The sequence below is a fragment of the Ursus maritimus genome, unplaced genomic scaffold (genome assembly GCF_017311325.1).
Source record: "Ursus maritimus isolate PB19 unplaced genomic scaffold, ASM1731132v1 scaffold_8, whole genome shotgun sequence".
Classification (NCBI taxonomy): domain Eukaryota; kingdom Metazoa; phylum Chordata; class Mammalia; order Carnivora; family Ursidae; genus Ursus; species Ursus maritimus.
This window is the reverse complement of record NW_024426996.1, coordinates 49,676,610-49,703,651: the sequence shown is the minus strand read 5'-3', so window position 1 is coordinate 49,703,651 and position 27,042 is coordinate 49,676,610. Positions and strand designations below refer to the sequence as shown.

At 38.4% G+C, this 27,042-nt stretch overlaps 1 protein-coding gene and 1 pseudogene across 1 annotated transcript in view; one reads left to right on the top strand and one right to left on the bottom strand.

Annotated features, from left to right (window-relative positions):
- Positions 1-27,022, top strand: part of NSUN7 (NOP2/Sun RNA methyltransferase family member 7) — a 51,851-nt gene extending 24,829 nt beyond the window's left edge. The window contains exons 8-12 of the mRNA XM_040625043.1: positions 2,031-2,174; positions 5,946-6,047; positions 7,334-7,451; positions 22,965-23,088; positions 24,116-27,022. Of these exons, the coding sequence (XP_040480977.1) occupies positions 2,031-2,174; positions 5,946-6,047; positions 7,334-7,451; positions 22,965-23,088; positions 24,116-24,745 (1,118 nt within the window). The 3' untranslated portion in view covers positions 24,746-27,022. The remainder of the gene's footprint in view (positions 1-2,030; positions 2,175-5,945; positions 6,048-7,333; positions 7,452-22,964; positions 23,089-24,115) is intronic.
- On the bottom strand, positions 16,302-17,568 carry LOC103672764 (annotated as a pseudogene).
- Positions 27,023-27,042: the final 20 nt, after the last annotated feature.

The window sequence follows — 27,042 nt, the reverse complement described above, 5'->3', positions numbered from 1 at the left end:
CACAGAATGATTAAAATTTTCAAGATTGGCAGGGGTGCCTGGATGGCTCAGTTGGTTAAGCATCTGACTCTTGATCTCAGCTCAGATCTTGATTTCAGGGTTGTGAGTTCAAACCCTGTATTGGGCTCCGGGCTGGGCATGGAGCCTACTTTAAAAAAAAAGAAAGACTGGCAGTACCAGGTACTGGCAAGGTAAAGAGCACGGGAATACTCAAACACAGCTGGTGGGACTGTAAACTTGTACAAACTCTCTAGAAAACTAGCATTAATCACTAAAAATTGAATATGTACATACCCTGTGAGCCAGCATTTCACTTCCAGTTCCCCATCTGAATTTTTACCTAGTTAACAAGAGAGAATAGGAACCACTAGGTAACCACACAGTAGAGGAAAGGAAGTTTCTCCTTTTAGAAGTATTCCAACTAATAAGTGAAAAAGGGATGACAGAATTAAAATGTGACTATTTTGCAACCCCTTTGCTGGTGCCAGAAAGGCAACTAAATGAATGAATATGACGCGACTTGTGGAGTAGTTTTGCTTCCCTCTCTATCCTCTCCACCCACTCCCCGAAAAAAAGAAAGGAAAAAAAAAGAGCCTGATGTAATTAAGCTTCTAAAGATTCAACTACTAAGTTATAGGAAGCACAGAAGACAGGAACATGTTATGAAGTACACTCTAGGGAAGCAATTAGCGAAATCCAGACTGTGGAAACTCTTAGTAGTACAAATAACCATGCTACATTAGGAAATAAATCGTAAGAAAAAATGGAAAGGGAACCTATCAAAAAGAAATTTAAAACAAGTCTTATCAACTAATTGCAATGTATGTATCTTATTAAAATCCGGATTCAAACAAACTGTAAAAAATTTTTGACATGTGTGAGAGTATTGAGAAATTTAAGCCATGATTGGATGCCATTATTATTCAATGATAATAAGGAATTATTATTTTTTAATTTGTGTGGTTATATTTTTAAAGGAGGTCTTATCTTTTAGAGATATATGTGAAATATTTATAGATTCAAAATAATATGGGTAGGGTGGAAGTGGGTAGAGATACAGATGAAACAGAAGTGGGCATGAATGGTTCACTGTTGAATCTCCATGATGGGTACTTGAGAATTTATTATATTTTTATGTCTGTTTTTGTATATGTTTGAATGTTTCTGATAGAAAGTTAAAAATAGAGGGGAAAAAAGGAAAAGTCCCACTGATTAAAAAACAACAACAATTTCAAAACAGACAATATAGGAAGACAAATAAGGTGATCACACAAGAGAAAGGGGATGGGTGAGCAGTTTCAGGGGTGACTCCTCAGCAGGTGAGGGGAATGGGAGCCATTGCAGAAGTGGAGGGGTGGCCTGAAGATAGGGGCACAGATCATTACACTCTGAGGGAGGGCAGACTTTCTTAGACTAAATTATAAGATCCTTAAGGGACTTAAGACTGCCTCATAAATGCTACTGATACCCATTTCTCTCAGGGGAAGATAAAATATAAAAGGGGATTACAAATAGCAAAGGGAAATAACCAATACTGAGCATTTACTATGTACTAGGCACCATACTAAACTGCTTTGTCTTCACCACGATTAGATGAAGTAGGCACTACTATCCAATCTTATGAGTAAGGAAATGGAGAAATAGAGGCTCAAAGAGATTAAGTCACACAGCTAGTAAACAGTGAAGCTGGGAGTCACACTTGGATATTTCTGCCTCCAATGCCCATTTTCCTCCACTACATCACACTGTTTTAAAGGAACCTGACGTTCACAATGAAAAATTAAATTATAGTTTATGTACAAGGTATTTAAATTTCAAAATTGTTCTCTTAAGTAAAGGAGAAAGAGAAGTCATGTATTAACTTTAGGAAGTTATCAGAGAAGAATAGCCCTCTTTTCTGACTATGTTAAGATGACTTTTTGTGACGTTGAGGATTTAAAAATGAACAATGATAAATCAATCTAATTACATACTGTATTAAGATTTTTAATTAATATTTTTGCATTAATTTTTCTGTTTTTTTCTCCAAGATATTGAAATCCTTCATGAGACATTTCTTAACATTGAATCAAAGGATCATAGATTACAGAAAGTTAAAGTGATTCTGCTGCTACCTCGTTGTTCAGGACTGGGTGTTAGTAATCCAGTAGAATTTATACTAAATGAGCATGAAGGTACTTTTAAAATTTTTTAATTTATAAACTATTGAAACTTGATAATAATTTCAAAAATAAAATTATTTAAAATCATTAAAATGACATATGAAATGTATCTGATTAATGAATAGCTACCATGCATAGAGCACTTACAATGTATAAAGTACTTTACAGGTCACCTGAGTGGCTCAGGCGGTTAAGTGGCTGATTGTTGATTTTGGCTCAGGTCATGATCTCAGGATCCTGAGACTGAGCCCTGTGTTGGGCTCTGTGCTAGACTGGTAGTCTGCTTCTCTCCCTCTCACTCTCCCTCTGCCCCTTCCCCTGCTTGCTCGCTCGTGCTCTCTCTCTCTCTCTCAAGTAAATAAAGTCTTAGAAAAATAAAATAAAGTACTTTACATTCATTGTCTCATTTAATCCTTATAGCAGTCCTTTATGATATGCACAAGGGGGAATATTAAAAATAATAATTGGAATGATGTAGGCCATCAGAACAGATGTTGGCCAGTATGCTCTTCTGGTATATACCAGAACTCAAGATATAGGCATTAAAATTTATCAGCATTTTATAGATGAAAAAACTGAGACTCAAAGATTAATTCATTTGAATAAGGTCATAAAGGATCTAGTTAGTAACAGAGCTAGAATTCAAATTTAGATCAGCCAGACTCTACAGACTGTGTTCTAAAATGATCCTAATTAAATCATTATCACATTATTTCAAACTCAAGACTTCTTTAACCCTCAGTATGTATGTTTTATGATATGAATACCTCAGATTAAATATTAATTTTAGGAATATTCTGCTTCTTTAATAAATCATAAAATATTATTTAACATTACCATTTATTGAGCATTTGTATATAAGGCAGTGAGCTAAGCACTTTGCTTCAATTATTTTATCAAGTCCTCACAAGAACTCAGTAAATCAGTTACAGTAGTCCCCCATTATCTATGAGGATTCATTCCAAGACCCCCAGTGGATGCCTGAAACCATGGGTAATACTGAACCATATATATATACTATGTTTTTCCCTATACCTATGCACCTATGATAAGGTTCAATTTATAAATCGGGCACAGGAAGAGATTAATAACTAATGATAAAATGGAGCAATTATAACAGTATTCTGAAATAGAAGTTATGCGAATATGGTTTCTCTTTCAAAACATCTTATTGTACTGTACTCACCCTGCTTGTGACGATGCAAGATGACAAAATGTCTATGTGAGAAGGTGAAGCGAGGTGAGTGACGTAAGCACTGCGACGTAGCGTTAGGTTACTATTGACCTTCCGCCGATTCGCCAGAAAAAGCATCATCTGCTTCCGGACTGAGGTTGACCTTCAGTAACGAAACTGCAGAAAGCAAAACCGTGGATGCTGAACTCTTACTTTCTACATTTTATGAGTACGGAATCTGAGGCTCAGAGAGGTTGAAGCTCCCTAGAGCCGTTTGACTAGTGTCAGAGCCCAGTTTCAAACGCAACGGCTCTGACTTTGAGGCTGACACCGTGAGCCCCCTTTTTAATCAGTGTATTGACGTGCATTACCTGAAACGGATCCTTACTCTAATCTCTTCATATTGAAAGCCCTAGTTAGATAAGATTAACTGGAATATTAGATAAAGACATTTTACCAACATTCGGCATGGAGTGAGTACCTATTTTCTGTTTCTAGCGAGGACAGAATCAAAAATGAGAAAAATGCAAGGAAAGAAACTAATATTTATTGCGCACAACTACGCGCCGGTCAATATTCTAGGTGATACGCATGCACTATCACTTAATATTCACAATCACTTTTTGAGGATAGTGTTCTTTTATTATTTCTATTTTATAGAGGGGGGGGAACAAGACTCAGAGAAATCTCACAAGTTGCCCAAGGCCATGTAGCTAGTAAACCGAGAAGCTGGGATTCAAATTCAAATTAGCACATTTCACGATACTACACAATACTAACTGGGCTTACATTGTTCCACGTGGAATTTTGACTTGCTATAGAAAATTTCTTCCCAGTGACAGTAAAACAGAAGAATAACCAACGCAGATGGGAGAATGGTGAGCTGAGAAATGTCCTACGTTAACTGGGAAATAAGTAAGAATTAGTAGACCCTGGGAAAAGAGGGGAAGAAATAGCAGCAGCTATAATAAACATTGCTATCAAGAGATTTAGAGCTTCTAGCTGAGAGACTCTGGCCTTATTCTGGGCCATCTTGAAGAGGGAAAGCAGAAAAAAACAAACCATAGGTAAAAATAAACTAGATGCTGGTGGGTGGGGGTGTGGGGAAAGCCCATAGGGAACAAGTGATGAAAAGGGAGAAAGTAAAAAGTTTCCTAGGTATTTGCAACATTCTGATAACTTTGATCAAGAGGCAACAGGATAAGCCAAGAAGCAGTCTTTGGCAAACCTGGAAAAAAAGAAAGGTTTCCTCTGAGGAGGTAATAGCCAGAGCAAACAAGGAGCTGCTGACCTAGTGCCTAAGGTAGAAATATTAGTAATAAACTTAGTGGGGATGAGTCCAAAAGACTTAGATACTAGGTGGAAGGGAGAAATCATGACTTAGTTTGAAAAACATTTTAACATTGAAAAATATTAGAACCATTGAGGAATATATGAAATTGTTCTTCACTAATAACTTGGAATTATTTTAAAATGGGGTGAAAGAGGTAAATTGATATGGTTTTATAGTATAATAATGTGTAAATGGTCCTTTTAAAAGTGGTGAATAGAAATAGAAAAATGTGAAGCGTGAAACTAAATTGAAAGAAATGGAGTTTAATTAACCTTGAGTGATATTACTGGAATGGAGAACAGCCAATATATGGCATAAGTAATTGGCTCTCATACTCCAGGGAGTTACTGAGAGGCAGAATAAACAGAAGTTAGGAGTTTGGACTCTCTGGTCAGATTTCTGAGCTAGAATCATGGTTCTACACCCAGTAGCTATGTGACTTAGGTAAGTGGTTTAATGTATGTTTGAACAGTTTTCTTAATGTTCAAAGGGATAATAAAGGGGGTCATGGGGCACCTGGGTGGCTCAGTCTGTTAAGCTGCTGCCTTTGGCTCAGATCATGATCTCAGGGTCCTGGGATAGAGCCCTGTGTAGGGCTCCCCACTCAGTGGGGAGCCTGTTTCTCCTTCTCCCTCTCCCCCTTTTCCGCCACCACCCCCGCTCGTGCTCATGCCCACTCTCTCTCTCTCAAATAAATAAATATTTTTAAAAAGGGGGGTTGATAAATAAAATAATGTATATAAAGTAGTCTTCAATATATCTTAGTTAATATTATCAAGAAAATTCATTTAAAAAAATTTTAAAGTTACTTAATCTTGATTTGTTTCTTAATCTATGAAGATATATGTTTACTTCTCTGAATTTTTTTCTTCCAGAATTTCTTTCAGTAAGTTAATGTTTTTAACTGTATCTTTTTTGGTGTTCTTTCCTTCTCAGATCTGACTATAAATCTCTCTTTTCTTTTCCTCTATTAGCCTCCTGACTTACAGCATTCTCTCTTCTGTACCTAAATGACTTAGTTGCCTAGTAGGATGACAATCTCATAAGAACCTGGAGAAGAAAGAAAAACAGTATTAAAACTAAACAAATTACTTTTATTTAGTTTTTAAATTTTAACTCAGCATTTTTATAATACTACTTATTTAGTTTTAATAAATATTTTCCATGCAAACTCTCATTAATAGGAAAAATGATTGAAAAATTAAACTATATGATTATAGCAATATATGAAAAACACCCACTAGTGATATATTTTAAAGGGTTTGTTTGCTTTTAGATACAGGTTTACTTAAAGATTTCTCTCAAGGAGGCACATCAGAAGATAAACTTCACATTCTTGCTCAACAGCAGTATGAACAGCTAACACATGCAATGAAATGTAAGTTTATTATCAGTGCAATCTTAAAATATGTTGTAAATCTTAGAAACATTAATACTTCATTTATCAATTACAATCGGGCAATGAGTTGTGAACCATAAGTGAATTTTCCAAAATTAGTGCCTTCCAATATCAAAATATTTCTTTTTACCAATTTAGTCTGTCTTTTAAAAATAGATGCTGTGCTATCATTTGTAGCATAGGTTAGCAAGCATAATGAACAGTTTCCTAATGCCGAAGTAAAATAATTACATACATCCATTATGGAACCATTTTCTTTTCTTTCTTTCTTTGGCTTCTTACTTGATGTAATTTTTCTGTTGTCATTGTGCCTGCCCATAATAACTATTCTACAATCCAAATTTTAATCAAACTCTTATGTCTCTTCTGCTAAATAGAGAATAGAGAAATGCAATTACAAATAAAGCCTAGATTTCTTGATTTGAATTCTGAGTAACTAAGCTCTTCAGGTATTTATTTTGTTGTTTCAATCACTTCATTTAGATTTGAGTACCATTTAGATTTTGAGGAGCATTGCCCTTAAATGGATATGGATATGGAAAATTGAGAAGTCTCTGAGAAATGACGTAAACTATTATTAATGCAGTGCGTGTTTATCAAGTGTGTACTCTGGGTCAGGCTGGATGTTAGGAATCCAAGTGTGAATAAATCCTGATCTCCAAAGGCTCAAAGATAAATATACGGGTATAGATAATTCAGTACATAAAGGTAACACATAAATGAGGTAGAAATTCTCTGAGTCAGAGAAAGACAAATACCATAGATTTCACTCATATGTGGAATTTAAGAAACAAAACAGATGAACATGGTGGGGGGGGAGGCAAACCAGAAAGTTGACTCTTAACTATAGAGAACAAACTGAGGGTTGCTGGAGGGGAGGTAGATGGGGGATGGGTTAAATGGGTGATGGGTATTAAGGAGTGCACTTGTTGTGATGAGCACTGGGTATTGTATGTAAGTGATGAATCACTAAATTCTTCACCTGAAACTAATATTACACTGTATGTTAACTAACTGGAATTTAAATAAAAACTTGAAGAAAAAAAAAAGAATTTTCAGTTTCCATACAATCCAATTGGACTTACTTTACTGATTGGCCACAGACTTACATTACTAATCAGTGCTTTAAAGGGGAGTCGTGAAAGCATTTATGGAAATCATTCCCATTACAACCACGTGGTATTAGTATCATAGAGATGTTTGGAAACATAATCTGTTGAGAATTGTCAGTGGAGTCATTATTATTAATTACACCTCCTTTATAGTTGCTAAAGCTCAAGCGGTCGTTTATTGCACATGTTCAGTTTATCCAGAAGAAAACGAAGCTGTTGTTAAGAAAGCACTGGAGTTCCAAGACCTCGGTATTAAAGTACAGCCTTACAGGTAAGAAAGGAAAGGATCATTTTGAACTCAATCAGATGTTTCTAAGAGTGAATGTGATTTTCTAAGTTGTGTGAAGACATTCCATGTCCATTTTGTTATACGTTAACATGACCAAATAACCTAAGTTCTTACAACTGTAACGTAGATTCGGTAGCGCCTTTACAGGTGGCTTGGCACAAGCATTCTCTTGTACCACGAAACAGTCTTTTTGTTGGTATCATTAGTAAAGCTAAAGGTATTTTGGCTTTGAGGTGATTGGGTTTGGGATAAATTGGGTCTAAATTTTATATCCCGAGTTTTATATACATTTATGCCTCAGTACAGTATAAGAAAAGTAAGTATATAAAATAACCTTAGCAAGGAGAGAGAAAAGTATTTAATTGGATGTTTATTATCTGAAAACACATTTCTTAGCCCCTGGTAGCCTTTGTCCCTCACAAGGACTGAGGTAATAATTCCTAAATAATTCCTAGCCTAAATAATTCAAGTAGCTTCTGGGTAAAATGCCTCAGTAAAATAGGGGTAGACGGCAGAGGATTAATATTCCATCTGAACTGTGGACATCAAAATAAGGAGTGGACCTAAAGATACATGGCACCAATTAGTTCTTCAAGACTGTTCAGTAGGTATTTTGAAACATCTCTTCTATTTTTCACTTATTTCTCTTGTTGAACTTTCCCTATAATTCTTATAGAAGGCTCTTAATATGCATATGGTTTGCTCCCACCTTTTAACTTGATATTTTCTCCTTTGCTGCTCACAAGTGGATATGTTCATTACACTTGTATTTCCCTTCGTCTTACTTGACTTTACTTCCTTATTTAGTAGCTCCTACTGGTGGCTAATGGCCAACCTCCTGTTCTGAGAGCTCCTCAACACAGCATTAGCTAAATCACCATCTAGTGGCAAAGAGAATTATTGCGGGTATATAACCAAATTCATCAATGTGAACGATTTGATTTGTCTGTCAGGGATGTTTTCTAAGATTATAATATGTGGCAAAAATGGAGAAACATCTACATTTAATTTCATTAGATTTTATTTCAGGTAAGCCACGGTGAATGATTAATCCACAATATGGTATAAAAGATATAAGTAATATTAAAAGACATAAAGACAGAATAATGTGGGATTTGGGCTAAAATTGGAGAGTGTATATATTTAAGAGGTTTAACTACTTGCTAAGGATGCTGTTGAAAGAACTTGTGAATTTTTAGGGAAGTATACTGTATGGCTTCTAAGAATCATTTCTTAATTACCGAAGTAGAATTTACATTTGAAAGCAATATTATATGCCATCCAATCTAATCACCTGTTGTTTAAATTTCCTTCTAAAATTCCATAAACAGCTAATTTTTGGACTTTAGCCATCATGATACTTACCTTAGGTTTATGCTACTTTTTCTTCCTTGTTCTCTACTATAAAAACTTCAAATATTACAGAAATACCAACTTTAAAAAGAATGAATTTTTCCAAATTTCATCCCCTTAGATATAACCATTGTTAACAGTTTGATGTGTAGTCTTTCAGGTTTTCAGGAACCAAAGGTTGTGCACATTTTAAGTTGTAATTGGTCTTGTCAAATTACTCGCCAAAATATACACTCTTATTAACCTATTTCTCCATAGCTTTACCAATGCTGGGTTTTATCAGACTTTTAAATCTTTACCAGTCTGAGGGATAAGATGAGACCTAGTTGTAGACTAAATTTCCATTTCTCCATGTATGAGGTTGGGCACTTTTGCAGTTACTGACTGGACAGTATAATGTTGGAGGTTCCAGAGCAGTAGTCTTCAAACATTTTTGTTTAAATACTTCTTACTTACTTACTTACTTACTTACTTACTTACTTACTTTATTTATTTATTTATTTGAGAGAGAGAGCATGCACGTACAAGTTGGGGGCAGAGGGAAAGGGAAAAGCAGACTTCCCGCTGAGCAGGGAGCCCAGTGTGGGACTCGATCTCAGGACCCTGAGATCATGACCTGAGCTGAAGGCAGACACTTTACGGACTGAGCCACCCAGGCACGCCTTTCCCTACCATTTTTTTTTAAATAACTCTGATCTTTCTCTATATTTGAAAGTTGGCATCTAATATTTTTTATCATATTTTTAAATTGTTGCAGAATATTTCTGGAATATTATATTACATGTGATTTAAATATATTTTTGTTAAATCTTTGGATCTGCACATTTATCTTATTTAACTTATGGAAAAATGTTGAATTCGTTACCTGTTTACAAAACTAGTTCTCATTGTTAAGAACAGATTGACCTTGTCAGGAGAAGTCTGACTTTATTCTTTAATTCAAGTAAACATGTTAATATGCCCCTGTCATTTACTTCAAATTAAAATTCAAAGAGAGATAGAAATAAGGAAGGAGAGGGAAGGAGAGGGAGGACAGGAAGGGAGTGAGAAAGTTAGGGGGAAAAAGAACAAAGAAGTTAGTTCAAGGACAGAGCTTTGTTAAGAGTTTGGCACCCTCCTAAAGATTTCTTACCTGAGCTCCGTTTTGCCACGGGAGAGGAGAGCCATAGTCTTGAGTAGTCCTTTTGTTTAGCACCCTAGGATTGTAACATCCCAGGACAGTGCACTAACATGACATAGGTGCCTGTTTTTGTTGTGGGAGAAAGGTTTTGTGAGAGGAGAGGAAGAGAAGTGGCTCTAACATGGGTTCCCATATTATCTACCTCAGTGGATCTTTGTGGGGATTGAATATATTCATACATCAACATCACCTGACACATAAGTGTTCAATAAATTTCATTGTTATGGTTATTGCTATTAATTTATAAGTTGTCTGCTTGTGTTCTTTACCACTTTTTCAACTGCATTATTCATCTTTTTCTTCTTTTTATATGTCTTATTGTATATTAGGGATATTAGCTGTTTTCATGTGAATCACAAATATTTTTTTGATTGTTTATGTTTTAAATATTAAAAAAATTTTAATTCCAGTATAGTAAACATGTAGTGTTATATTAGTTTCGGGTGTACAATAGAGTGATTCAACAATTCTATCCATTACTCAGTGCTCATGATGATAAGTGTACTCTTAATACCCTTCACCTACTTCCCCCTTTCTCCCACCTACTTCCCCTCTAGTAACCACCAGTTTGTTCTCTATAGTTAAGAGTCTGTTTCTTGGCTTGCCTCTTTCTTTTTCCCTTTGCTTGTTTGTTTTGTTTCTTAAATTCCACATATGAGTGAATTCATATGGTATTTGTCTTTCTCTGACTGACTTACTTCACTTAGCATTATACTCTCTAGCTCTATCCATGTCGTTGCAAATGGCAAGATGTCATTCTTTTTATGGCTGACTAATATTCCTCTGTGTGTGTGTGTGTGTGTGTGTGTGTGTGTGTGTGTGTGTGTATGTGTGTGTGTGTACTACAACTTCTTTATCTATAACTCAAACAATGGACACTTGGACTGTTTCCATATCTTGGCTACTGTAAATAGTGCTGCTATAAAAAGAGGGGTGCATGGATCCCTTGGAATTAGTGTTTTTGTATTCTTTGGGTAAATACCCAGTAGTGCAATTGCTGGATCCTAGGGAAGTTCTATTTTTAACTTTTTGAGGTACCTCCATGCTGTTTTCCAGAGTGGCTGCACCAGTTTGCATTTCCACCAACAGTGCATGAGGAATTCCTTTTCTCCACATCCTCGCTAACACTTGTTGTTTCTTGTGTTGTTGATTTTTAGCCGTTCCGACAGGTATGAGGTGATATCTCATTGTAGTTTTGATTTGCATTTCTCTGATGATGAGTGATGATGAGCATCTTTTCATGTGTCTGTTGGCCATCTGGATGCCTTCTTTGGAGAAATGTCTGTTCATGTTTTCTGCCCATTTTTAAATTGGACTATTTGGATTCGGGGTGTTGGGTTTTATAAGTTCTTTATATAATCTTGGATACTAACCCTTTACTGAATATGTCATTTGCAAATATCTTCTCCCATTCCTCAGGTTGCCTTTTAATTTTGTTGATTATTTCCTTTGCCGTGCAGAAGTTTTTACTTTGATGTAGTCTCAATAGTTTACTTTTGCTTTTGCTTCCCTTGACTTAGGGGATCTATCTAGAAAAAACTTGCTACCCCTGATGTCAGAGAAATTAGTGCCTGTGCTCTTTTCTAGAATTTTTATGGTTTCAGGTCTCATAGTTAGGTCTTTAATCCATTTTGAATTTATTTTTGTGTATGGTGTAAGAAAGTAGTCCAGTTTCATTCTTTTGCATGTTGCTATCCAGTTTTCTCAACACCATTTGTTGAAGAGACTTTCTTTTTCCCATTGGATATTCTTTCCTGCTTTGTCAAAGATAAACTGTCCATATAATTGTGGGGTTATTTCTGCATTTTCTGTTCTGTTCTGTTGATCTTTATGTCTGTTTTTGTGCCAGTACCATACTGTTTTGATCACTACAGCTTTTTTTTTTTTTTTTTTAGGATTTTATTTATTTATTGGAGAGAGAGAGTGAGAGGACACGGGGGGGGGTGGAGAGAGAGAGAGGGAGAAGCAGACTCCCTGCTGAGCAGGTAGCCCGATGTGGGGCTCGATCCCAGGACCCTGAGATCATGACCTGAGCCAGAGACAGAGGCTTAACCGGCTGAGCCACCCAGGTGCCCCACTACAGCTTTGTACTATAACTTGAAGTCCGGAATTGGGACGCCTCCAGCCTTGCTTTTTTTTTTTTTTTTCTTTTCAAGATTGCTGTGGCTGTTTGGGGTCTTTTGTGGTTCCCTACAAATTTTAGGATTGTTTGTACTTTTTCTGTGAAAAATGCTGTTGGTATTTTGATAGGGATTGCATTAAATGTGTAGATTGCTTTGGGTAGTATAGACGTTTTGACAATATTTGTTCTCCCAATCCATGAGCACAGTATATATTTCCATTTCTTTTTGTCATCTTGAATTTCCTTTATCAGTATTTTGTAGTTTTCACAATACAGGTCTTTCACCTCTTTGGTTGGGTTTATTCCTAGGCATCATTATTTTTGTGCAATTGTAAATGGGATCATGTATCCGTTCTAGCAGTTTTTTGTTGGAGTCTTGTGGGTTTTCTATATATAGTAGTATGTCATCTGTGAACAGTGAAAGTTTTACTTCTTCCTTGCTGATTTGGATGCCTTTTATGTTGTCATTGTTGTTGTCTGATTGCTGTGGCTAGGACTTCCAGTACCATGTTGAATAAAAGCGGTGAGAGTGCACATCTTTTTTTTTTTTTTTTTTAAGATTTTATTTATTTATTTGACAGAGACAGCCAGCAAGAGAGGGAACACAGGCAGGGGGAGTGGGAGAGGAAGAAGCAGGCTCCCAGCGGAGGAGCCTGATGTGGGGCTCGATCCCAGGACTCCAGGATCACACCCTTAGCCGAAGGCAGATGCTTAACAACTGAGCCACCCAGGCGCCCCACACATCCTTGTCTTATTTCTGATGTTAAGGGAAAAAAAAGATTTTCAGTTTTTCCCCACTAAGGATGATATTAGTGTGGGTTTTTCATATATGGCCTTTATTATGTTGAAGTATGTTCCATCTAAACCTACTTTGTTGAGGGTTTTTATCATGAATGGGTATTGTGTTTGGCAAATGCTTTCTCTCTCTCTTTTTTTTAAGTGGGCTCCACACCCAATGTAGAGCCCAGCATGGGGCTTGAACTTACGACCCTGAGATCAAGACCTGAGCTGAGATCAAGAGTCGGATGCTTAACCAACTGAGCCACCCAGGTGCCCCTCAAATGCTTTTTCTACATCTATTGAAATGATCATATGGTTCTTATCATTTCTCATATTGATGTGATGTATCACATTGATTGATTTGGGAATATTGAACCACTCTTAAAATCCAGGAATAAATCCCACTTGATCATGGTGAATGATTTTTAAAATATATTATTGGATTAGATTTGCTAGTATTTTGTTGAGAATTTTTGCATCTATGTTCCTCAGTGATCCTGACCTCTAGGTCTCTTTTTTTGAGGCATCTTTATCTGGTTTTGGCATCAGGGTAATGTTGGCCTCATAGAATGAGTTTGGAAGTTTTCCTTCTTCTTGTATTGTTTTAAAATAGTTTCATAAGTATTAATTCTTCTTTAAATGGTTGGTGGAATTCCCATGGGAAGCCACCTGGTCTTGGACTTTTGTTTGTTAGGAGCTTTTTGGTTACGGATTCAATTTCTTTGCTGGTAATTGGTCTGTTCAAATTTTCTATTTCTTCCTGTTGCAGTTTTGGTAGGTTATATGTTTCTAGGAATTTATGCGTTTCTTCCAGGTTGTTGAATTGGTTGGCATATAGTTTTTCATAATATTCCCTTATAAGAGTTTGTATTTCTGGGGTGTTGGTTATTATTTCTCCTCTCTCATTTGTGATTTTATTTATCTGGATCCTTTCTCTTTTTTTCTTGGTAAGTCTGGTTAGAGATTTATCAGTTTATTTGTGGTTTTGTTTTGTTTTTTGTTTTTTCAGTGAACCAGCTCCTGGTTTCATTGATCTGTTCTGTTGTATTTTTAAGTTTCTGACATTCATTTCTATGCTCTAATCTTTATTATTTCCTTCCTTCTGTTAGTTTTAGGTTTTGTTATTCTTTTTCTAGCTCCTTTGGGTGTAAAGTTAGGTTATTTATTTGAGATTTTTCATGTTCTTGAGGTAGGCCTGTATTGCTATTAACTTCCCTCTTAGAACTGCTTTTGCTGTGTCCTGAAGGTTTCAAACAATTGTGTTTTCATTTTCATTTCTTTTCATGTACTTTTTAGTTTTTTCTTTTGTTTCTTAGATGAACCATTCATTGTTTAGTAGCATGTTATTTAACCTCCATGTATTTGTGGTCTTTCCAGATTTTTTCTTGTGGTTGACTTCTAGTTTCATAGCATTGTGGTCAGAAAAGATGCATAGGATGACTTCATTCTCTTTGAATTTGTTGAGACCTGTTTTGTGGCCTAACATGTGATCTTCATGCTGGAGAATGTTCCATGGGCACTTGAAAAGAATGTGTATTCTGTTGTTTCAGAGTGGACTGTTCTGAATATTTCTGTTAGCCATCTGGTCCAGTGTGTCATTCAAAGCCATTGTTTCCTTGTTGACTTTCTGTTTAGATGATCTATCCATTGATATAAGTAGGGTGTTAAAGTCCCTACTATTATTGTGTTATTATGAATTAGTTCCTTTAAGTTTGTTATTAACTGTTTTATGTATTTGGGTGCTTGGTGCATAAGCATTTACAATTGTTACCTCTTATTGGATTGTCCCCTTTATTATTATATAGTGTCCTTCTTTGTTTGTTGTTACAGTCTTTGTTTTAAAGCCTGTTTTGTCTGATCTAAGTATTGCTACTCCGGCTTTCTTTTGACACCATTTGCATGATAAATGTTTTTCCATCCCCTCATTCTCAAGCGGCAGATATTTTTAGGTCTGAAATGAGTCTCTTGTAGGCAGTGTACAGATTGGTCTTGGTTTTTTTATCCATTCTGACACCCTATGTCTTATGATTGGTATATTTAGTCCATTTACATTCAAAGTAATTATTGATAGATATGTATTTATTGCCATTTTATTACTTGTTTTGTGGTTGTTTCTGAAGATTTTCTCTGATCCTTTCTTGTTCTTTCATGGATTGCTAGTTTTCTTACATGATATATTTGGATTTCTTTCTCTTTATTCTTTGCCTGTTTATTAGTAGTTTTTGATTTGTGGTTACCATTAGGTTTGTATGTAACATCTACATATAGCAGTCTATATTAAGTTGATGGTTATCTAAGTTTGAACTCATTCTTTACTCTTTTCTTCCCCATGTTTTAGGTATATGGTGTCATACTTTATAGCCATCTATTTTGTTAGTTCCTTGACTGATTTTTACAGAAATATTCATTTTTGTTGCTCTTGTGTTTCCTACCTTCATACTGTCATTTTTGGTCTTTCCTTTCTGCTCAAAGAGTCTCCTTTAATATTTCTTGCTGGGCTGGTTTAGTGGTCATGAACTCCTTTAGTTTTTGTTTGTCTGGGAAATTTGTTATCTCTCCTATTCCAAATGATAGCCTTGCTGGATAGAATATTCTTGCCTTTTAATATATCACCCCACTTCTTTCTGGCTTGGAAAGTTTCTAATGAAAAATCCATCGATACTCTTAAGGGGTTTCCATTGTATGTAACTGTCTTCTTTTGTATTGTTGCTTTTAATATTTTTTCTTTATCACTATATTTTGCCATTTTAATTATAATATGTCTTTGTGGGGCACCAGGCTGGCCCTGTCAGTCGAGCATGAGACTCTTGATCTCAAGGTTGTGAGCTTGAGCCCTGTGTTGGGTGTGGAGCCTACTTAAAATTAAAAAAAAACACAACAACAATATGTCTTGTGGATCTGCTTCTGTTGATTTTGTTGGGGGTTCTCTGTGCCTCCTAGATCTGGATATCTGTTTCCTTTTCCAGATGAGTGAAGTTTTTAGCTATTACTTCTTCAATTTTCTGCCCCCTTTTCTCTCTCTTCCTCTTCTGGGACTCCTATAATAAGAATGCTGTTACGTTTGATGGAGTCACTGAGTTCCCTAAGTCTATTCTTGTTTTGCATAATTCTTTTTTTCTCTCTTTTGTTCAGCTTGATTACTTTCCATTACTCTGTCTTCTCGGTCATTAATTTGTTCCTGTGCTTCTTCCAGCCTGCTGTTCATTCCATCAAGCATTGATTCTCATTTTATTTATTGAGCCCTTTATCTCTGCTATGTTATTCCTTGTCTCTGTGTTAACGGTCTCACTGATGTCTTCCCCCCTTTTCTCAAGTCTAGTGAGTATCTTTATGATCATTGCTTTATTTTTTTATTATTATTTTTTGGTTTCCATTTGTTTATTGATCTTCACAGGGGAGTTAAGATGGGAGGGAGTTTCAGCATCAACCACCTTCCCAGATGGCAAGAGCTTCAAAGCTCATGCACGATAGTACAGTCACCGCTTCCTGCGAAGGTGTGAGCTGGGGGCTGTGAGCTCCCTGGCCCCGGCCTTGGGCAAATCAAGGTAATGGAGCAACAGCCACTTTCCTAAGCCCGAGTGAGGCAGGGTGCACCCGCACAGATTGTGAAACAGGGTTCAGGACTTCTCCTCATAACTGAGAGACCAGAGGTCTGTACCCTTGGCCCACTCCTCCAGTGGGTTAAAGAGCATCACCACTCTGGCTGCTTGGAAGGGTTTAACCAGAGTGAATCATGTAGTGACTGATGCCAGAGCAGCTGGTGAGAGCTGCCTCCCTTTGCATTCTGTCTCCCAGCACAGCCTGGGGAAGATGGACACAAGCTTTAGTGAGGGCTAGAGCCTGTCTCAGAATCAGGTCCCACAGGGGTGAGTTCAGACAGGTAAGGAGGGGGACAGTGGGTTGAAGAGAAGAGAAGGTGGGGATGCAGCACCATTCAAGGACAATCTAGGCGTAGAGCCCACCTCCTTGAGATTGAGCAGGAGGCTGAGGTAAGCCCACAGCTGGGCCCTCTAGGCCCATCCTGGCAGCAGGGTATGGGCCATTGTTGCAAACCAGTGTTTTTCCCAAGAAGAACCTGTGTAAGCCATGACTTCCTGATTCTTCAGCTACCCCTCTCCCCTGTCAGAATGTCTGGTCCTCCAGTTCCACAGTGAGATGGTTGGAGTGTGGCACAGGGCACAGTCCAGCTGGAATGAGCACTCACTGCCCGCCTGTGGCTCTGAGGACAGAAGTTCCTTTGCCTTTCCGGTTGAACTTCAGCAAGTGACTAAATATTCAGAAGCAGGACTGCTGTGGGTTGGGGCCATCATTCAGCAACTCATGGCCCAGCCCAGGGCCACACCTGCCACAGGACACTTTTAAGGCTTCAGGTGTATTGTGTTCCTGATGCTTGGCCACACTCTCAGCATGCATGGTCTCAGTGAAAGTAGCTGTGTGTTCATACTTTGAGCAGCTAAAGAAAAGCTCATAGTCATACTTGGTGCATACATAGACAAGTGGCTCAAAGTGGTTCTGGAAAACCTCACCCCCAGAGAAGCCACAGAATGACATGGTGCCAGAAGGATCATAGGGCGACCACTGCCTCGGAGAGATCTGAGGCCAGTGGCTAATGAATACCTGGCCTGCACCGGGGCCTCAACCCTCCTCTCAAGCATGATCATTGCTTTAAGCTCTCCATCAGGCATGTGACTTATATCCGTTTTACTTAGATCTCCAGCTGTGACCTTGTCCTGTTCTTTTATTTGGAACAAATTCCTCTGTCTTCTCATTTTGTCTAAGTCTCTGTGTAGGAAAGTCACCTATGTCTCCTGTTCTTGAGGGTAATGGCTTTATGAAGAAGAGGTCCTGTAGTGCCCTGCAGTGTAGTGTCCCCTGTTCCCCAGGGCCTGGCACTTCTCAGAGTGTCTCCAGTGTGTGCTCTGCTGTTGTGGCCTGGCCACTTTATCCTTCAGGCCAGTCATCTGCAGAGGCTCTTTTTGTCTGTTGTGGGCAGTGTTTGGTCTCTGGCCTAAATGTGGTACATTTTAATTAACTAAGTGTGCTCTGGTCTGCTTGTGAAATGACACGTCTCCACTGTCACCAGAACTGAGGCCTCACCAAAACTCCTGGGTCAGGAGATATGGTATTGGCAGGGATTTGGGCCAGTCTTCTGGGAAAGCACACACTGAGCTTGAGGCAAGGGTGACTAGAAAGGGCAGTTCTTCCTTTCTAGGGGCAGGGTGAGGGGGCAGGGCTTGGTGTAAGCAAGTTAGACAGTGAGTGTCAGCCCTGTGCTTATGCTGAGGGGCAGGGAAGGGAAATGATGCCAGTTAGTTCCTTTGTTCCTGGAGGATTCTCTCTGTTGAATGCTTCTTCATCCAAGATGAGCAAATAACCTCCCCACTTTGTGTTCTAGGCACTCTTCAGATTGCTGTTTCCACACTGTATGTCTGGAGGCTGTTTGCTTGCCTTCTCTCCAAAAGCAGTCCCAACATCCTCTGAGCTCTCCCAGATCCAAGCCTGCTGACCTTTAAAACTCCAGGCTTTAAGCCCTGTTGGTTAAAAGAACTCAAAAAACTCACCTCACTTTCCAAGGCCATTGCTATGGGGATTCATCTTTCCTGTGTGTTCTCCTGTGTGTAGAGTATCTCTCGCCTGTCTCTGGGACTGCAGCTCCCTCCCCATTGCAGCTCCACAATCTATTTCTCTCCCAAGCTGAGTCTCCACACTTCCTACATTCTTCAATGTGGCCTTCTCTCTACCTTGAATTGTGGAGTTTGTTCCGCTAGTCTTCAGATCGATTTCTGGGGTATTTAGAATGATTTGATAGTTACTAAGTTGTATCCGTGGGACACGGTGAGCCTAGGACCCTCCTACTCTGCCGCCACCTTCCAAGAACTCCTGTAAACCTGGATTTAAAGGGTTCATGTGATTAGGTCAGTCCACCCTGATAAAATGCATAGCTTAAGGTTAACTAATTTGAGAACTTAATTACATCTGCAAAATTCCTTTTCCCAGGTGTCTTATTTTCCTGGGCTGCACAACAAATTATCCCAAACGTGGTGACTTATAACAAGAGAAATTTATTGTCTCACAGTTTTGGAGACCAAAAGTCCGAATGTCAAGGTGTTGGGAGGTTGGTTGGCTTCTGGAGCCTCTGAGGGAGAATCTGTTTCATGCCTCTCCCAGCTTGTGGTGTTTGGTAGCAATCTGTGGTGTCCTTAGCTTGTAGCTTTGTCTCCATCTTCACATGGCCCCTTTCCCCTGTGTGTCTCTGTATCCGCCCTACTTATAAGGACACTAATATTGAATTTAGGGTCTACTCTACTCCGGTATTACCTCATCTTAACTAATGATATCTGCAAAGACGCCATTTCCCAAATAAGGTCACATTCTGCGTTTTGGGTGGGCATGAATTTGGGGGGAACACTATTCAACCCCTAACAGTCCACGATGCCTCCATAAAATTGATGTCTGTCTCATGCATGAAATATATCCAATTCACCTCAATATCCTCAAGTCCTCACCCACTCCAGGATCAATTCTAAATCCAGAATCTCAGCTAAATATCAACCCACAGATCCCAAATGTCATCATCTAAGTCAGGTATGTGTGAGACTGGGTATTAACTTATTATTTGAAGAAATGGCCTGTAAATTGGAGTTTAGAAATAATTTTGTTTTGTGGGGACAATTTATATAAGGTAACTTAACCAATCTTAATTACGATTACTATTACCATTAAAAAAGACAGCATATATAGCTAAGATATATCACATGCATTAAACACTGAATATTTGTTATGTACCAGGCACTCTTTAAGGTGCTAGGAATATATGATAAATTAAAATCGACAAAACCCCAGCCTTCAGATTTACTTCTGGAACTAAATATGTTCCAAATTGGTAAGAAATCATTATTTTCAGAGAGTATTCTTTACCTTACATGAATAAATTTTTTTTGGTGATTTCTATTTGGGTAGAGCACATATATGAATAGGCCTCAGAAATTCAATTTGTTGGTTATAATGTTGGTGAGAGGAATGACTGGCTTTCTTGCCTTTAGAACCTACACAGCTATTATATTTCAGCTTAGTTCAACATAAACATTTACTAAGAACCACCATTTGCGTCACTCTTCGGCATGTCATTTGAGGTCATATGTGTCTGTCTGCATCCTAAGCGACCTCTACATCCCCTTACTTACCTTATGTCCCAGCCACGTGGAAATACTTGCTGTACCCTGAATGCATTTTTAAAAATTGTTATTTTTTAAATTTAATTTAAAATAAATTTAAATAAATTAAAATTAAATTAAATTAACTACCTAAAATTTAAATTCTGGGTAGTTAACATACAGTGCAATACTGGTTTCTGGAGTAGAATTCAGCAATTCATCACTTACATACAACACCCAGTGCCCATTATAACAGGTGCCCTCCTAATACCCATGGGCTAGATGGCTGCATCTAGCCCATCCCACACCCACTTCCCTCCATCAACCCTCAGTTTGTTCTCTGTTGTTAAGAGTCTTTTATGGATTGTTTCCCTCTGTCCTTTTTTTCTTTTCCCCCTTCCCATATGTTCATGTATTTTCTTTCTTAAATTCCACATATGAGTGAGATCATATGGTATTTATATTTCTGTGATTTATTTCACTTAGCATAATACTCTCTAGCTCCATCCATGTCCTTGCAAATGGCAAGATTTCATTCTTTTGGATGGCTGAGTAATATTCCATTGTGTACACCACACTTTCTTTATCCATTCATCAGTCAGTGGCTGTTTGGGCTCTCTCCGTAGTTTGGCTATTGAAGATAATGCTGCTATAAACATCAGGGTGCATGTATCCCTTCGAATCTGTATTTTTGTATCCTGCGGGTAAATATCTAGTAGTGCAATTGCTGGATCGTAGGATATGAACACACCTTTTTATGACACACTGTGCTTTTGTTCATGTTCTTCTTTCTGCCTAGAAATGCTTTATGTTATTGGAAACTTACTTGTTCTTCAAGACACAGCACCCATGGTACTCCTTCTGTGGAGTCTTCATATCTGCTATCCCATGGCCAGAGTTAATTGTACCTTATTCTACATTCCTACGTGATTTTATCTCTACTTGGCTCAGCATCCTTATTGGGTCTTCTTTATATTATTATAAACTGATTAGTTTCTCCAACTAAATTGTAAACTATTTTAGAGAATTAATATTTATGTGCCTTGTGCATAGTAGGCAAATAGTGAATGAATAAATATACAATTAAAATATTTTTGAACCATTGAATTCTATACCTGAAACTGATATTACACTGTTAACTAACTGGAATTTATTTATTTATTTAATTTTTTAACGATTTTTTATTATATTATGTTAGTCACCATACAGTACATCCCCGGTTTCCGATGTAAAGCTCGATGATTCATTAGTTGCGTATAACACCCAGTGCACCATGCAATACGTGCCCTCCTTACTACCCATCACCGGTCTATCCCATTCCCCCACCCCCCTCCCATCCCCTGCCCTCAGTTTGTTTCTCATAGTCCATAGTCTCTCATGTTTCATTCCCCCTTCTGATTACCCCCCCCTTTCTTTATCCCTTTCTTCCCCTACCGATCATCCTAGTTCTTATGTTCCATAGATGAGAGAAATCATATGATAGTTGTCTTTCTCTGCTTGACTTATTTCACTTAGCATTATCTCCTCCAGTGCCGTCCATGTTGCAGCAAATGTTGAGAACTCGTTCTTTCTGATAGCTGAGTAATATTCCATTGTATATATGGACCACAACTTCTTAATCCAGTCATCTGTTGAAGGGCATCTCGGCTCCTTCCACGATTTAGCTATTGTGGACATTGCTGCTATGAACATTGGGGTGCATATGGCCCTTCTCTTCACTACGTCTGTATCTTTGGGGTAAACACCCAGTAGTGCAATGGCTGGATCATAGGGTAGCTCAATTTTTAACTTTTTAAGGGACCTCCACACTGTTTTCCAGAGTGGCTGTACCAACTTGCATTCCCACCAACAATGTAGGAGGGATCCCCTTTCTCCACATCCTCTCCAACAATTGTTGTTTCTTGCCTTGTCTATTTTTGCCATTCTAACTGGCGTAAGGTGGTATCTCAGTGTGGTTTTGATTTGAATTTCCTTGATGGCTAATGATTTTGAACATTTTTTCATGTGTCTGTTAGCCATTTGTATGTCTTCATTGGAAAAGTGTCTGTTCATATCTTCTGCCCATTTTTTGATTTGTTTATTTGTTTCTCGTGTATTGAGTTTGAGAAGTTCTTTGTAGATCTTGGATACCAGTCCTTTATCTGTAGTGTCATTTGCAAATATATTCTCCCATTCCGTGGGCTGCCTCTTAGTTTTTCTGACTGTTTCCTTGGCTGTGCAGAAACTTTTAATCTTGATGAAGTCCCATAAATTCATTTTATCTTTTGTTTCTCTTGCCTTTGGGGATGTGTCATGAAAAAGGTTGCTTTGGCCGATGTCGTAGAGGTTGCTGCCTATGTTCTCCTCTAGAATTTTGATGGATTCCTGTCTCACATCGAGGTCTTTCATCCATTTGGAGTTTATTTTTGTGTATGGTGTGAGAGAGTGGTCAAGTTTCATTCTTTTGCATGTAGCTGTCCAATTTTCCCAGCACCATTTATTGAAGAGACTGTCTTTTTCCCACCGGATGTTTTTTCCTGCTTTATCAAATATTAGTTGCCCAAAGAGCCGAGGGTCCATTTCTGGGCTCTCTATTCTGGGGGGGTAAACAGAAGGGGGAATGAACCATGAGAGACTGTGGACTCTGGGAAACAAACTGAGGGCTTCAGAGGGGAGGGGGTGGGGGACTGGGATAGGCTGGTGATGGGTATTAAGGAGGGCACATATTGCATGGTGCACTGGGTCTTATACGCAAATAATGAATCATGGAACACTACATCAAAAACTAAGGATATACTGTATGGTGACATAATTAAAAAAAAAAAGAAAGAAAACATAATAGAGGAAAAATTGTTGCAATTTACTGTCTCTCTCAATTGGCAGACAAGCCATTCTAACCATTTCGTGTTTGCTCACATCTATTGCAGGCTGAGTCCTCCTGTCCTTCCACTGTGCTCCTTAAAGGAAATACATCTGTCTACTGATAAATTTTTCAGAATGGAGCCATCTGGAATTACCAATGGTTGTTTTCTTTCTGTTCTAACAAGGGAGGTAAGGGGAAAAATTCCAATCCATGTCATACTTTGGAATTAAGAAACAACAAACCTCATAAAGAGGAACCTAGGTACTCTGTGAACATTTTGTAATGTGCTTATTTATGAATACCCACCATTTGCATCGACATGGATGGGACTAGAGGGGATTGTGCCAAGTGAAATAAGTCAAGCAGAAGAAGTCAGTTATCACACGGTTTCACGCATATGTGGAACATAAGCAATAGCACAGAGGACCACAGGGGAAGGGAGGGAAATCTGAAGGGGGAGAAATCAGAGAGGGAGACAAACCATGAGAGACTCTAAACTCCGGGGAACAAACTGAGGGTTACAGAAGGGAGGGGGGTGGAGGGATGGGGTAACCAAGTGATGGGTATTAAGGACGGCATGTGTGGTGATGAGCACTGGGTGTTATATGCAACTAATGAATCACTGAGCACTACATCAAAAACTAATGATATACTATATGCTGGCTAACTGAGCATAATAAAAAAAATAAACAGCTAAAAGACAGGAGGAAGAGTTACTACTGTGTGGCACAAAAATCCCTATTTTTTGTGTGTATTTATTTTTTTTAGTAAGCTCTACACCCAACTTTTTTAGGAAGTGCTACGCCCAAGCTCGAACCCACGACCCTGAGATCGACACTTGCTCACTCCTCCGACTGAGCCCGCCAGGCGCCCCCAAATCCCGTTTTATCTTCCTATTCCTCCTGAGCGTTCCTGCCTTGCCTGCGCTCCACCCCTACTTTCCAAGCACTTTGCCAGCATCTAGTTCATCTTAGCTTACATGGAAGAAATAAGCTCTAGAATTTTTTTTCTATCAGATTTACAAATGGGGAAGTTAAAGTACAAAAAAAAAGTCATTTGCTGAGGTTTATGAGATATATTCCGGACTAAGGCCTAAAAACCATTTCTTCTATAGTAATAAAGATACTCGTGTATTTTTACTGAAACTGAGAGAATCTGTAATATACACATTAATAGTTAATGCTGACATTTAGTAATTGCTTCTTTTAATCGTAGCGAGACCCATCGGAGACAGTGTCTGTGAAAGACGTTTTGGCCCGTGCGGCAGCAAAGGGTCTCCTGGATGGAATTGAGTTGGGTAAATCTTCGAAACGGGAGAAGAAGAAGAAAAAATCAAAAATATCGTTGCCGAAAGCTCCCACTAATGACAATAACGGCATCCAGATGAAAATCGCAGAGTTCCTGAGTCGGGAAACTAACGCAAATGCTAATCGGTCAGAGACATTAACAACAAAAGCATCTCTTCCTCAGAAAAACGCGACTTCCGCCGGTTCTTCCTCGCAGGTCAGAAAACCCAGCAAGCCTGCCGCCAATCCCTTAGTGCCGACGTTCTCGAAGAACACACCGCACCCCAGCCCGCATGAGCGGCAGACAAACTTCGTAAGGCCTCGCCCGGCAGACAGAGTGATTGCCCTGAAGCCTATAGAGATTGTTTTACCTCCAGTCATGTTACCATTTTCAAGTCCCCACGGGATCAAATCTCAGATACCAACTCAACATTTTTACTATCATTGGGCTGGACCCAAGACCGGTTACTTTCCCTCACCATTAATAAGCAGAAGAGGGGAAAAGCCTAAAGAAAACTTACCTTCCTCCCTACTCAGGCGTCCTCGACCATGGCTTTGACTGTCTTGTGTTTTTTTACAGGGGTCAAGAGCAGTTGATTTTTTTTCAAAGTCTGGTATTTCTCTGAAGGTTAGATAACCCCACACAAGATACTCACTCTTTTGGTCACTTAGTATCTTCTAGATGTGATATTACCTTCAAGAGAATTAAGACAAGTGAGAAACAATAATGTAGGTGATTCAGCACAAGCCAAAGTCCCGCACTTCAGCAGCTCAGTGCTGATCTGTTCTAGAACGTCCAGCTGCAGACTCAGTATCAGCTGTTAGAACTTGTCTCCCTCTTGCTAACTTTCAGCCGGGACTCAGGACACTGTTTTAAGAGAAAGCTGCCACAATTTTTCCTGAAGGGAAACACGGTCTGCCGTATAACAGACTTGAGGCGGTTTATTGGGCAGCGCGGTTGGGGCAAAGATGCTGGCCTCTCACACCGACTTTAGCTTGCTTTTCCGTATCTATTCGTTGTGTTTTGACATTTTCAATCACTATGGAGGTCGATTTTTCGTCTTAAATATCAAAACATTCTTTAAACGTGGGACGGCGGGAGTTTTCGTGCTGTGGCTGAGATTGAGTAGGAGCGGGAAGAACAGGCGGGCCCGAAGTCCCCGGTGTGGGTAGTTCAGCTGCGCGTTTAGTACCAGAGCGAAGAGTTCCTCGTTGAGCTTCCAGGATCCCGAGCGGATGGAACATGGCTCTCCTGCTGCCCGTGCCAGATACGGTTGTAAAAAAGTGACTGTACACAGATTACCATCTACATAGTAGTAATTCTAACGAAGAGGCAAAACTGAATACAAGTGACACCTGTTATTGAAGAAATCCATAAAAATGTCTGATTCCGTTCCAAGATCAGGTAAAATGGTCAAATCTACAAGTCATTCCGAATGGCACACGGTGATTAGACTTTGGTAAATCACTTCTGATGCACAATTAAAATATATTGTAGCACTATATTAATTATATTAAAAGTCAGTTCATCTTGAATGTATTACCAATTGCCTACCAAGAATTGGTATGATTATCATTTCTGGGTCTATTGATTCTTTTTTCATCATGGAAACAGAAATTGACACTAAATCAAGCAAGTTACAACTATGAAACCTATTGTTTAAAAAATGTTCATAGACACAAAGTTTGAATATAAAGTTCTATTTTCAGAATCCAGTTGTGTTGAACAGTGTTATGTAAATTCCTAAATGTTCAATTCACGTGGCATGATTTCAGTAGAATATTATCCTCTTCAAGATGAATTTCTAGGTCTACTTTAGCTCAATATTCTAGTCTTTCTTTTCTCCCTTGAAGTGAGGATAAACAAAATGGTGAATTTCATTTTAGTAGTAATCTTTATTTTCGCGAAAATTTACATTTATCAGAATGTGTCAGTGAGGAAAGGAAACAGGCCTTTTAATACTTGAACTTCTGTTTTAAATCCCCAAGGAATTCTCAGTTATGATTCTCAAAAAGCACAGAAATGTTTTAAATGCCTAGCTTAATTTACTGATTTCAAAAATCAAAAATGATAGAGACCTTGTTTCAAAGATTAGGTCTTTCCTCATACTCCCTACTGTCTGGCCTTGAGCACTCCAGGCCTCTGGAGCACTAGCTAGTGCCGCAGAATTGAACTTTGTTGGGTCAAGAGCTGGTATTTTATCCCTGGAAGCACTTATCCCTCCTGCCCCAGGCTGAAAAGTATTCCATCGTCCAAAGTAGCAGGTCTGAGATACTTCTTTTCTGTGATGTTATAAGAACTCTCATTGTGGAGGACTAGTTCAGGATATTTTTCTGGTATGCTTATGATTCACGTCCTGTCACAACTTAAGCCCCTTATTTTCAATATCTCAGCATGCATCTTGTCACTATTTTTCTCTTTAGAAATAGACGGAGATTCTGAATGATTCATTAAGCCTATAGTGTTCTTCTCTGAGGGTCTTCTAAGAAGGACATGATCAATTATTTAAGTTTGTAGAGTAAAAAAGGAAAAAGACTTTGGATAAAAACAGCGTGAGAATTCTAGTGAAGGAGAATATTGATTACACTCACATTTTCCTTTCTTCAGCTTCTTAAAGTGCTGCAAAAATCTAAAATAACGAATTTACCGGTAGATTCTCCAATAGCAAATTTTATCTGAATTACTTACCACTGATATAATACCTGAAACCAAAATGAAATTTTTTCCTTCAGAGTAACTGCCTTTGAAAGAATAAGAAGAAACTGGGCTGGGGGCGGGGGAGATGCAAGATGAACCAAAAAAATGGGTACATACTCTAAATTCCACTTATCTTTTTTTTTTTTTTTTTAAGATTT